This window comes from Siphateles boraxobius, unplaced genomic scaffold (assembly GCF_051911475.1).
Source record: "Siphateles boraxobius isolate OS27281-9 unplaced genomic scaffold, OSU_SipBor_1 207, whole genome shotgun sequence".
NCBI lineage: Eukaryota > Metazoa > Chordata > Actinopteri > Cypriniformes > Leuciscidae > Siphateles > Siphateles boraxobius.
This window is the reverse complement of record NW_027508819.1, coordinates 356008-369958: the sequence shown is the minus strand read 5'-3', so window position 1 is coordinate 369958 and position 13951 is coordinate 356008. Positions and strand designations below refer to the sequence as shown.

General features: G+C 40.3%; 1 protein-coding gene across 1 annotated transcript; it reads left to right on the top strand.

Moving 5' to 3' along the window:
• Nucleotides 1–1416: 1416 nt before the first annotated feature.
• Nucleotides 1417–6141, top strand: LOC143745579 (uncharacterized). Its single transcript, XM_077237700.1, has 7 exons — nucleotides 1417–1475; nucleotides 1554–1647; nucleotides 1750–2094; nucleotides 2191–2308; nucleotides 5174–5265; nucleotides 5593–5706; nucleotides 6025–6141. Exons 1-7 carry the CDS (start codon nucleotides 1417–1419, stop codon nucleotides 6139–6141), a joined length of 939 nt encoding a protein of 312 aa, XP_077093815.1.
• Nucleotides 6142–13951: the final 7810 nt, after the last annotated feature.

The following is a 13951-nucleotide window of genomic DNA, read 5'->3' as shown; positions in this document are numbered from 1 at the left end:
ACCTTTTTTTTCTGGGAGTGAATTAAAAAAAAATTGCTTTACTACTAAAACCATGGTTAATTTTTAGTTACTATGATTTTACTACAAAAACCATAGTTAAACCATCGTTACTACAAAAAAAAACATAGTTACTACAAAAAAAAAACATGGTTCATTTTTGTAAGGGAATTAAGCACATATACGAATCATGAATGTTACATTCATACATGTTACTTTGTGCCAAAAATTTTCTTTTTCATGGCTGGAAATCCAGAGGTGTCAATAGGTTGTGTGTTGATTAGATTGGCTGGGCCCACCTATGTGGAGGAAAACAATTAAGCTTTGTTTGAATGGGGATAGTTAATTTGCCTGACAAATGTGTGACTTCCAATATAGTGCCTTACAAAATGTTTGTATTAGTGTCCTCCTGATCCATGCTTAGTCAAAGGTTCCCATATCAGTTGTCAGAATGACACAGTTTGCGTCTGTCAGAATTAACTTTGAGTATATATTTCCTTCTTTTTCGAGGGCAATATGATCTCAGATTGCCTCAGATTAGATGCAAGGCATGTAAAGCCACTTGGAGTCATGGAGTGGATGACCTGATCCGTAATGACTACTGGTCTGCCACTTCTCACTATTCAACTGTGTATGCGACAGATGTCCTTTTGAAGAGCTGAAGATGGCAGCTCCAGGGATGTTTAGCCAAGCATTTCTTAGAATGCTGGATCAACGCACTGTTGGCTTTGGCGTTGTAAGTATTTGTGGTAATAATTGCGTAACTCAAGAAATAATACTATGAGGGCATGATGATGATGATAGTATACATGAACATTTGCACTGTTTAGGAAAAAAGTTGTTAAATTTAGACCCTTTGTAAACAACCATAAACTCATGTTCTCTCATCAGTCATGCAGTTTGCACTGAGACATTTCTGAAAAAATGTCATTCTGAAAAAGGTCATTCTGAAGATCACAACTTCAACTCCATTGGCTACAGACTTTAACATCTTCTCCCCAATATCATTTCCTGATCCCAGAAGTGTTCCCTTGGATTAATGGGCCAAACATTGCACAGGCTTACTTCTAAACAATATGGAAGCTGTTGTAGCCCTCTTTGCGTATAGATTTATACTGAATGTCACACAATATCCTGCATGTTTAATGGCCAGGTCTCCCAAATACAGCAGTGTATAGTGTGTGAGTGAAGTTTACACATTGTTTATTTCCTTTGATATGTATTCTAAAGAGTGGTTACGAAATTAGTACAAACATCAAGAAATGTATCCATTTAGAGCATTTCTCTTCTTTGAAATAGAGCGGAAACATCACAGCAGACAGCTTCCGCAAAAGCTTCTTGGAGTGGGAGGCTGTCTGATTCGAATTGGACAAACTATACCAGGAGGACCACTTTGACTGCCCAGCGTGCAGCCCAGACATGCTTGCAGTATCCATTGATGGAAACCTCAAGCACTACAGATTCAAGAGTGCAGCAAGGTACTTACAAATCCTGTGTGTGCATCATATGAATTTTTAAATGAATATTTAAAGTTAATATGTATCTCTCTTATTTAGATTGGAGGAACAAGCCATCTTTGATGGCGTGTTCATCGCAAATGATGATGATGTCGCAAGATTCGTGGATTATGTCCATACCTCAACCAGTCATGTAAACTTGCACAACTTCACTATATTTACCTATAAAACACCACGTCCTAGAGAGGACTTTGTTTGAACAAGTTTGGACTGTTAACTATCTTCCATGTTTTAGGTGTCTGGAAGAGGTGTCTGTGGAGGGCAGTGGTCAGCGGCGTGTGAAACGTCTCAGAAGTCCTCAGGAAAAACAGACGAGGAGGATCTGGAACTCGCTGTATGTGGTCATGGGGTTCTCCTTCGTGCCCTCAATATGTTCAGGGGGGAGATTTTTGCCTACCCCCTGTACCTCCAAAAGCAAATGGCCTGTAAGCCAGTGACATTTTTTGCTATGGATCTGGCATGCAAGTACTGGCCTTACCTCCGGAGAGTGACAGAGAAATGCCCTGAGCTTCAGGATCTCCTCACCATGAGGCCATTTCTCTCTGTTTTTCATGCCAAAGCTCATGATTTCAAATGTGAGGTAAGAAAAAATGATTGTCCATGACATTTTCTTTCCCTGAAAACCTGAATAAGGTTGTTGCCACTTAGGTTTTGTTTTTTCTTGTCTTTTTTAAAGGTAAAATGGAGTGGAGCATATCAGGAGGGGGCTGGTTCGACTCTTGGGGAAGAGGTGGAGCAGTGCAACGCCATCCTCTCGAGGATTGCTGTTACCGCAAAGCACATGTCAAAAGCAGGTAAATTTTGATCCTGATGACAATGGTGAGCCACTTTGACTCTGAAAATATAAAGCTCAGAATATTCAACTCAACTCAACTTTATTTATAGAGCACTTTCAAAACCACAAGTGGAACCAAAGTGCTGTACAGAAGGTATAAAATAAAAAATAAAATTTAAAAACAAAGACATAAAAACAATGCAAACATATGACATAAAAACTTACAAAGCATTGTCAAATGCTAAAGAGAACAAGTAAGTTGTAAGCGCACTCTGAAAAGCACCCAATGAAGGACAAGTTTTTACAGACAGAGGAAGGTCATTCCAGAGCCTAGGAGCTGCAACAGAGAATGCCCGATCACCTTTACATTTCAAACGGGATCGCGGAACCATGAGAAGCAATTGGTCATTAGAGCGCAGAGATCTACTTGATTGACAGCGGCTGATTAAATCAGTAACATACTCAGGTGCTAAGCCATGCAGAGACTTAAAAACATACAACAAAGCTTTGTATTGAATTCTGTATCGTATGGGTAACCAATGTAATTTAATTAAAACCGGAGTAATGTGCTCTCTCTTCTTAGTGCCCGTTAAAAGTCTGGCAGCTGAGTTCTGAACGAGCTGCAAGCGGAAGAGAGAAGCCTGACTCACACCCAGATACAATACATTACAATAATCCAAACGGGATGACACAAAGGCATGAACAACCTTCTCCATATCGTCAAAAGAAAGGATAGATTTCAATTTAGAAATTGATCTAAGATGGAAAAAACTATTCTTAACGACAGCATTGATTTGCCGGTCAAATTTAAGCTCAGAGTCAAAAATGACACCAAGGTTCCTCACGCTAGACAATTTTTTCCCAGGAAACAACCCCAGGCAGTCATCATCCACACAGCCCTTATTTCCAAATAAAATCATCTCGGTCTTATCCTCATTTAATTGGAGAAAGTTATTCGCAAGCCAACACTTAACTTCGGCCAAACATGCACGGAGAGACTGAATTGCACATTTATGCCCATGTTGCAGTGGTAAGTACATTTGAGAATCATCCGCATACAGGTGATACTGAATCCCAAATTTCTCAAAAATCGAGCCTAGAGGGAGCATATAAAGGGAAAATAAAATTGGTCCCAGTATAGAGCCCTGTGGAACCCCACACACAAGAGGGGCAACAGAAGAAAAATAATCCCCTAAACTGACTGAAAAAGTCCTATCCTTCAAATAGGAAGAGAACCATTTCAGGGCTAAGCCCTGAATACCAACCTGATTCCTAAGACGACCAATGAGAATGTTATGATCAACTGTATCAAATGCCGCTGTAAGATCTAACAAAAGCAAAACAACACGGTTTCCAGAATCAACACCTCGTAGGATATCATTAGAGACCCTCAAAAGAGCAGATTCTGTACTATGACCAGCTCTAAAACCTGACTGGAATCTATCGGCGATGTTATTCCTCATTAAAAAGTCATTAAGCTGTGCATGCACAATTTTTTCCAGTATCTTCGAAATAAAAGGCAATTTTGAAATCGGACGAAAACTACTCATGTCAAAGGGGTCTAAGCCGTTTCTTTTTAGAAGGGGCTGAATAATCGCATGCTTAAAACTAACCGGAACAACACCAGATGACAAACTAGTATTCATAATAGACAGAATACTGGGGCCAATTGAATCAAGTACCTTCTTAAACAGAGAAGAAGGAAGCACATCACCAGGAGACCTGGTGGGCTTCATATGAGCAGTTATATCATTAAGCTGCTGCAAAGAAACAGGCATAAAACAGGTTAATTGGTTCGTAGGGTCAACATGAGCAATACAATCATTGACAACAGATGAAATCTGAGATCTAATTCCATCAACTTTACCAATAAAAAAGTTTAAGAACTCTTCACACATCTTAGCAGAAGGAGTGAATGAAGGAGTAGCGGTAGGATGAAGAACAGCATTTATAGTCGAGAAAAGTACTCTAGAATTATTACAGTTTCTGGAGATGATATCAGAAAAATAATTTGATCTAGCCAATTTAACAGCTCTTTGATATTCGTTCAAATGGTTCTTCAAAATCTCATAAGAGACTTGTAATTTATCTTTGACCATTTGCGTTCAGCCCTCCTACACTCCTGCCTAAGAGCGCGGGTAGTACTGTTCAACCAGGGCTGTGATTTGACTTTTTTTCCCCTGACTTTGACAGGAGCCACCACATCTAAAATCTCTAAACAAGAAGAATTAAACTGATCGACCAACTCTTCCAAACCCATACAGGGAGAGTGTGACTCGATCAAGGAAAATAAAGAAGAGACATTAAAAGCAGCTGAAAAACTACTAGCTGTGCATGGATTGAGTATGCGAGATGAAACCGAGGCAGAAGCAATATTACTCGGCGCGCCACAAGGAAAGTTAGAACTTAAAATTACAGTCTTATGGTCCGAAAAAACAGTATCGACAATCTTCACGCTATCAACAGAGAATCCCTTAGATAATACAAGGTCAAGCGTATGACCACGTTCATGAGTTGGACCCAAAACGCATTGCAAAAAATCAAATGACTCTGTTAAATTTAAAAATTCTTTGACCAGGGGCTTTGAAGGGCAGCACACATGTATATTAAAATCCCCTAAAATTAGAATATTGTCAAAAGAAGGGACAATACCAGATAAAAGTTCAGAGAACTCTTGTATAAAATCCCCATGAAAATTTGGGGGTCTATAAATCAAAACACATAACACAGATTTAAAAGAATTCAGCGTAATTAGCTTAGATTCAAAGTGCAAAAGGATGCAGAAGGTGAAAGTCTACACTTAAACTTGTCTTTAAAATCAACTGCAATATTCAACACAAATGGATGGATCGATTACAATACCATCATCCTATTTTATTTGCAGGACGCATAGACATGCTGACGGTCATGGCCATGCGCTGGAACCAACAAAAGTTTAACAACTTGGCTTCCACCCTTGCCCGCCGATATCGGAAGGTAAAGACTCCAGTTTTCCCTTATGCAACATGCATAGCGATATTGTAAAATAAAGTGGCATATATTAAAAATATAGGGAAGACTTGCCCAGATATTCTTCATTACAATTAAATATACGGATGGTTGCATGTGTACTGTCAATTGTATTTTTCAGTGTCTTGATATAAAATATTAAAAGTTCACACCACATATATTGATAGTCCACATATATATGAATATACTGTATATTTAATCAGTGTTGTATGTGGTTTTCTAATAGTGAAGGTACTTTACAATCCTTATCAACAATAGTCAAAGTTGTAGCCTCATTGTCATTTATGTTTGAAGGCCACAATAGCCCTGCAATGCCAGTTGCATAACCTGGAGGCCGTGAAAACGGAAATGGACATCACAGACAATAAACTGGAGAGCTGGATCATTGATATAATGAGTGGCCAGAAGGTAGAATATACTGTTTTATACTGTTTGATATGGTGCTTGATGTATCACTTCTGACTAAGCTTTGCTGCAATTCCAAAGAGGCTCATTGTAATCGTAGTCAAAGAGCACATACTCTGATTGCTGATGACGTGTGGAAAAGATGTGGACAATAAAGAACCTAACTAACCTAACTATACTGAACCTTAGCTACAAGTGTAGCCTCAGTTACAGAGAAATATGAAAATATTGTTGAGGCTTTATTTTGCTCATACACCAGAATTAATTTTTATGGATGGAATCAAGAATCATATTACTTATCTCTTCATTTCTTCCTCTCAGCAACAACATCCCCAAATGATGCTGATGTTGCTGCTGTTGCCAGCCGAATTGAGGAGCTGGTGGCAAGTGGTAAGAGGAGGTCCCAGCGTCTTTATAAAGATAGTGATGGATGCATAGGACGTGCCCGGATCCGCCGAAAGATCAGGGAGGAAAAATAAATGTAAATTCTGTAGTGGAAATGTATTACACCTTGGTTCCTAATGCAGAAAAACTGACCTTGGACACCATTCTATCTGAAGAGTACAAGTGTTCAAGTGTACACAATTGCGTTGACTATGTGAAATAGTCACATAGTGGCACAAAATCTGTCATGCCTCGATTGTAACCCCAGAAAATCTTTAAATCCTAATCTTAAATACAACCGACTTAAGTTTCATCAATGTATTCCAGACTCTGTAGATCTAAGGACAAAGAGGAAGGCGTTCGACATAGTGATGGCAGTAAGGAGACTTGAGGAGGAGAAGAGGATTCTTATTGCAGAGATGAACAAGCATTGGAAGTCTCTTTGCACCCGTGCAGACACCCTGAAGCAGATGTCATCCCAGCTTTCTAATGTGACATCAGGTATGTATTGGTTATACTTGGCATACATTACAATATTTCGGAAAGTTTCTAATTAATAAAGGCTCAACGTGTTTTAACATGTAAGGTGAGACGTGGGGCCTGCTTCAAGATGGTATCCAAGGTCTACGGAGCTTGACGATGAAGAACAAGCAAGCAACAGCCTGGCAAAGCATGCAAATAACTATTATGTTCAAGTCCTGACTGAAACAGAAATTAACTTTGATAGTGATTCTGAGGAATACCATACCAGTAGTGACTCTGAGCAAGATTAAACATGGCCAGAGTCCTTGTTTATGCTGTGGTGTGCGGGGGAGGCAGCATTAAGAAGAGGGCTGCTGGGACAGGCTGGGAAGGAATGCTGGCTCTGTGTTTGGCATGGAGCTGGAGTTAATCATTTAACAAACCGAGGATCATTTGCAGTAGAAGGCTTCTGTCATGTTCAACATTGAGGAGGTCCTTTGTCCCCAGTGCAAACCAGCAACTCAATGTCACACAGAAGGGTAGGGGAGAAATGGACTTTTCAGCATGAGTCTCTCGCTGCCCCAACCATCACATCACTTTGTCTATTGTCTAGTATCCACTATCCATTTGACTGTCTTGCAGGCTACATGAGAGGCATCTAGCTGTAGCCCCGCAGACTCACTTCTTGCTAGACACCAGTGGCTGGACACCAGTGGATGGACAGCAGACGTCATTTCCGTATCATCATTCACTTTTCAAATTGACGTAATTTCCATATCGTCATTCACTTTTCAAAGTTGACGCGCCATGCAGATGTCAGCGGTAAGAAAAAAATAATAAACTGTCGATGATTTATAGGTCATGTCGGAATTCAAATGCACAAACTAGCTAGTAAAAAAGAATCATCTTGTTTTCAAGGTACTGTGTCGTGTTTTTTAAAGGTATTAGTGAACTCTGGTGTGCCTCAATTCTAGAGCTAGGTTGCTACAATAGATTTTCCAATTAAATCGTTCTTTGAGTGGTATGATTTAATATTGTAAATGCGTTTTTTTTCACTTGGATATGTGAAGATTGTACCCAGTTAACGAGATCTCATAGAACAGTCTTGGCAGAGAATAGTCTAAAATGCTAGGTTGTCTATGCACACGAGAGTTTGTTAGCTAGCTATGTTTTTTTTGTTTTTTGTTGAAGTAGTACTTTTCCCTATGCCCGTGTAAATGCCTGATGTTTAATATGTTTATGATGATGTTTAAAGCGCTTTGGTGGCCATGGGTCTGTTGAAAGCGCTATATAGCCTAAATGCAGTCCATTTACCATTTTACATATTTTGTATAGGAGAATGTTAACATTTATATAAGTTTTTTTTGGTTTTTCTTACCTCACTATTTTTTACAGTCCATCTACCACACACAACTTTTCACCTACATTGTTCAATTCCTTTTTTTTTTTGGGAAAGTTATTGGATTTTTGTAAACTCTTATGAATTATAAGGTACTACTGGTATTTCATATGTGTCACTATACTTATTACGTAAACAATCTATTAATACTTCCCTCTTCTTTTAGGCAAATCACATTAGTGTGTGTAAAGGGACGGAGCTACCACCAATACAGAAATGCACAGAGTGCTGCAGCCGGTATCACTGCCCGCTGTGCAATTCAAACAATTTTAAACCCACAGACAGATACCGTGTAATCATTCATTTAAAGGCTCACCTTGCGAGATCTGTAAAATACAGAGGTGGGTACATTTTCTCAATATGACACACCATTTGTATATTGTTTGAATCTGTAGTTAATGTTTTTTTGTGTTTGTTTCCACAGGCTATTGCATGTACAAGTGCAGCCTTGGTTGCAAGGCACAGGCTCACTTTCATTGTGTTTGTAAATCTTTTTTTTCCCATAAGAATAGGTTAATCAATCATTTAAGTAAAAGCTATTGTATTGCACCTGGCAAAGAGCTCCAAACATTACTACCAGGATATACCCTGACAGCGCTTACCAGGAAAGAGGCTGAGACATCACTCACTGGAGATGACGATGGAACAGCACTTACCAGGAAAGAGGCTGAGACGTCACTCACTGGAGATGACGATGGAACAGCGCTTACCAGGAAAGAGGCTGAGACGTCACTCACTGGAGATGACGATGGAACAGCGCTTACCAGGAAAGAGGCTGAGACATCATTCACTGGAGATGACTGTGGAACAGCACTTACCAGGAAAGAGGCTGAGACATCACTCACTGGAGATGACGGTGGAACAGCGCTTACCAGGAAAGAGGCTGAGACATCACTCACTGGAGATGACAATGGAACAGCGCTTACCAGGAAAGAGGCTGAGACATCACTCACTGGAGATGACGATGGAACAGCACTTACCAGGAAAGAGGCTGAGACATCACTCACTGGAGATGACTGTGGAACAGCACTTACCAGGAAAGAGGCTGAGACATCACTCACTGGAGATGACTGTGGAACAGCGCTTACCAGGAAAGAGGCTGAGACATCACTCACTGGAGATGACAATGGAACAGCACTTACCAGGAAAGAGGCTGAGACATCACTCACTGGAGATGACGGTGGAACAGCGCTTACCAGGAAAGAGGCTGAGACATCAGTCACTGGAGATGACGATGGAACAGCACTTACCAGGAAAGAGTTTTTTCCATGGCTGGTAACTTTTGCAAATATGACATACTTGACAAATATCTAAACCATTCAGTGCACTTTTTTTTATATTTCATTGTGTTTGTTATAGTGAGTGACATTGAAGAGACACCGAAGGATTTCAAAGGAATGGTAAACATTGAGGCGTTTTGGAACGCAGTGTCCCTGGAGATGATTGGACGGGGATTTGTGTCAAGTAATTGTGGATTCAATCCCATATTTCTTTGTATCTAGTTCTAATTTTAATTTTTTTCAATTCAAATGACAAGCTTTTTAAAAAACTAACTAACCACTGAACTAAAACTGCTGACCACTTTTGGCGCTTTTCCACTGCATGGTACGGTTCGGTATGGCACGCTTTGGCGCTTTTCCACTGCATTTTCCACTGTCCGGCTATTACCGGACCTACAAACAGTGTAGGGACAAATTAAAAAAACTTAAGAGTGACTATAGAACCATAAAGTATCACAACGGCCGGAGTGGTGCGAACAGGAGAACCTGGAAGTGGTTCGACCAAATGGACGCTATCTACGGAAGACGACCTGCGAGCAATGGGAGAGACGGTGGCAATAGAGGCGGCGCAAAAAACGATCAGTCCCACCCACTTTGAAGGGGTACTAACTGCGGTGGAAAAGCAACCGAGCTAAAGCGAACCGAACCGTGCCGTACCGAGTCGAGTCGTACCACGCAGTGGAAAAGCGAAGCGAGCCGAACCGTTCCGCGCCGAGTCGAACCGAACCGTACCGTACCATGCAGTGGAAAAGCGCCATTTGTGTTGTACAACACGTTTCATGAGTCCAACACCAAAGACCCAAGGGACATCTTGAGGAAGATTTCTCTGGTTCCTGAGCTTGCTGGGAAGATAAATAGCCAAGTTGTGGAACATTTTTTTTCGCAAATGAGGAAAAACAATTATTTCCTGAATAATGCAGCACCAGCAACAAATATATTCCTTTTGAGAAGCATTGTACACCACCACAATCAAAGGACTAACAATGAATTCATCAAAAGAGCCAGAAAGACATTTGTGACAGACACTGAATTCAATGACTATGGCCCGGCAGTTCTATGTACCGGTAAGCAGAGGTGGAAAGTAACGAATTACATTTACTCGCGTTACGTAATTGAGTAGTTTTTTTGTGTACTTCTACTTTTTAAAGTAGTTTTTAAAATCTGTACTTTTACTTAAGTACGTTTTCTTTGAAGTATTGTACTTCGCTACATTTGAAATCATATCCGTTACTGAGTAAAAAATAATACAAGGGGGAAAAAAAATAAATCACACACTCCGGAAACTACTGAATTGATTGAAGGGCGGGAGAACAAACGCGCAAAAAAGGTGACGCAGACCCAGCTGAAGCTGAAAGCTAAGCGCCAAGCGAATTATGGCCAGTATGAAAAGTAGAAAAAAAGCGTGGTTGTCCTCGAGGAGAGATATCCAATTTGCAAAAAAATGTGGACGCAAAGTGGCTGCAAAAAGAGGATATAGGACACCATCCCTCCTGCAGATAAAGGTATGTCCCGATTTACGTGATGCAAAGGGAATCCCGGAATCCAGTCATGAAAATGGAATTCACTTAATGCAGATGTCAAGTAAAACATGCAAAATAATGGATGGATGAATACATGGAAAGTAGAACTGTGCAATAAATCCAATCGCGACATGGTCTGTGAATATTTAAGCTAAGCACAAAAATACTGCATGTAAATATATATTTGTGTTACGGAACAGACTCCAGAGTAAACAGGTGAATTGATGATAAACATGTTTATTGGTATAACAGATGATAAGTAAACACAGTCAGAGGAAATAGATGACAGTGCTGGAAGGTGGATGATGGAAATACCAATAGACTGTCCTCACTGGTGATGATGAGTGATAGAGAAGGTAATAGATGGATCTCTGATGCTTTAGGAGAGGGACGGAGAGATCGCTGGAGAACGTAGGAAGATAGCAGGAGCCTGAGGTGAGGAATGGAGAGACCGTCGGAGATCAGGGAGAGATCGCTGGAGTTCAAGGAGAGATTGCTGGATAGCAGGTTAGTCTGTCTTGAAGAGAGTCTGAACATCTATAAACGAGACCAGACAATGTGACTTTGGATGACGAGTGCTTATATACAGACTGTGAAGAGGATCTGATGACGTGCAGGTGTGTGGTGATTAATACTCAGGTGATAGTGATCTCTGTGATTGTGTGGTGATGGAACCTGGCTGATCTCTGACAGTTTGTTCTGCTGAGCTGCGTTTGTCTACTACATACTCAAGTACTCGTGACGTTCATGGTGTTTTCAGCGTCTCACAAACAATTTGAGGATATGAATACATGAACATTTCCAGAGCTGCTCTGAGAGAACGCCTAATGAGCATTTTCATAATTTTATTTGAGAAAAACCATTGTCAAATACACTTTGAAACAGGTCTTCACAACCCGTCAAAATAAAAGTTCGGTTTTACTAGGAGAAATTATGACAGAAATATATTACTATTGTAGGCATACAATAGAACGTAGCCTACTTCTCAAAATAATAATAATAACAACAATAATAATACATTTTATTTGAACATTATTTAAAGGAATATTTTTTTTGTCCATGGTTTCATTTAGTAAATCTGTTTTTGCAGCGCTTCCCCAAAAAATAAAAGGACACAAGTTTAAATTTACATTTGATTACCACCGTTTTTGATAATATATTTGGATTAAATCAAAAAAAGTAGGGGTGTAACGATACACAAAACTGACGGTTCGGTTTTCCCACGGTTTTGACGTCTCGGTTCGGTTCGGTTTAGAAAGCTAAAAAAAAAATGTAAACAGTGGTTTAATGAAAAAATGGTGTCTTTGTCTTTAGATTAATTCAATTACAATTAAACGTTTTGCAAGGATTAAAAATCTGCTAATGCTGTATAGGGAGCCGCACATTACTATAACATTAAAGGTTAACAACAGAGCCTAAATTTAGATGCTATTTATTTTTTAGATATAATAATCAACACCCAACACATTGTATGAAAACATGTAAACTGAACATAAGGCAGTTTTTGCATTAACTTTACTTTAATTTGTTATTGAAATATAATAATTTACACAGTTGCTGTCATTTTCATTAAAGATATTTTAAACGTACTTTAAATAATCAAGATATAATTAACAGGTTAAGTAAAATATAATATATAGGATAATATTGTGCATTTATTTAGTGCAAGAGTTAATTTCTCTAGGAACCAACAAGTTGTGGACACTTAATCACTTCCTGCTGAGGTAAATATAATGCTAGTGACAAGCTATGCAGTTTTATTGACGTCTTTGCGCTGCTGAAACACTGATTGAGCGATTACACGAGTTATGATGCCTTTCAGTAAGTATACTGTATTTCCCTTACGAAGGGAACTCAACGATGCGTCCATCGACGCCATGGGAACGCCCCCAGCGTGACTGCGTCTGAAGCATCTATGTCAACTAGTCCAATGGAAAGAATGAGCGTCACGGGCGGGTGACGTCATGACCAGGATATGATAAAAGCACATCCGGTGCAAACCGGCATTAGCTTCTGTTGCCTCAGCAAGCGATCTGTGTCAAACTGTCTGTTATATTTACTGTTGTCTGTCTGATATATATATATTTATGGAAACTAAACAATTGCACAACTCTGTGTTCTCCCTGCTCGCGCTATTTAACGAGTAGGGACACACACGAGCTTTGTGTGATGTGTTTGGGAGTAGAGCATGCGGTATCAGCCTCCGAGGGGGCTGATTGCCAACATTGTGAGAAGCTTTCGCTTCGCATGCTCCGCTCCCGCCTGTCACTTTTCGAGGAAAGTGGCCGGGCTCGCAATTCTCAGGGTGACAGGTCCCGCGTCTGCCGAGGCAGCGCGGAGAATGCATTCCTGTGGATCGCGAATAGGATCTCTTTACGGGGTTGGAGACGGGTCCGCGGATCTTATCTCCTCCCTTTCCACGAGGGATCCAGTGCTCTCTCGCCGGTCTCGGAAGCCCGCGCTGCGGACTCTTCCGCCCGGGGAGAGAGAGAAATCAATGCTTCAGTGCTCTACCTCCGAGGAGGTAGATGTGCTGGGCATTGAAAGTGACACAATCATGGGGGAAGTGAATTTGCCATCTCTTTCCCCAGCGTATGAGAAATATATATAGCCTATATATATATATATGATAGTTTATATATTATATATAAAATAAAGTGAATATATATAAAAAATATATATAAAAAATAATAAGCTGGTGGAAGTGTTTACTAAGGCTGTAGATAAATTAAATATTTATGGCCAGCAGAAATAAGGGGGCACTCGTCCTAAAAATAAAATAAATTAAACGAGTTTCCTTCCCTCTATTTTTCCACCTCAATCACGGGGCCTTCCATTTTTCCCGATCTGCACAGCGAGCTGTCTAGATCATGGAAAAAGCCTTACTCCTCTTGTCTTTTAGCCCCCACATTCATGTATATTCAGATATTTGGGGGTTAAGAGGGTATGGCTATGGGGCAATACCCCGGGTAGAACAGACGCTTGCGAGCTATCTGTCTCCCGGTTCAGTATCGTACCTGAAGGCGTCGGCTTCTCTCACTAAACCATTAAAGAAAACTATTTTTTAATCTAGTGGGAAAAGCATATATGGCAGTGGGTCTAGCATGGGCCTGCTTGCACACCATAGCAGTGCTACAAGCATATCAGGCTGACCTGCTGCGGTATTTGGACAGAAGTGAGGGAGTTTGGCCCGATGGGGTTTG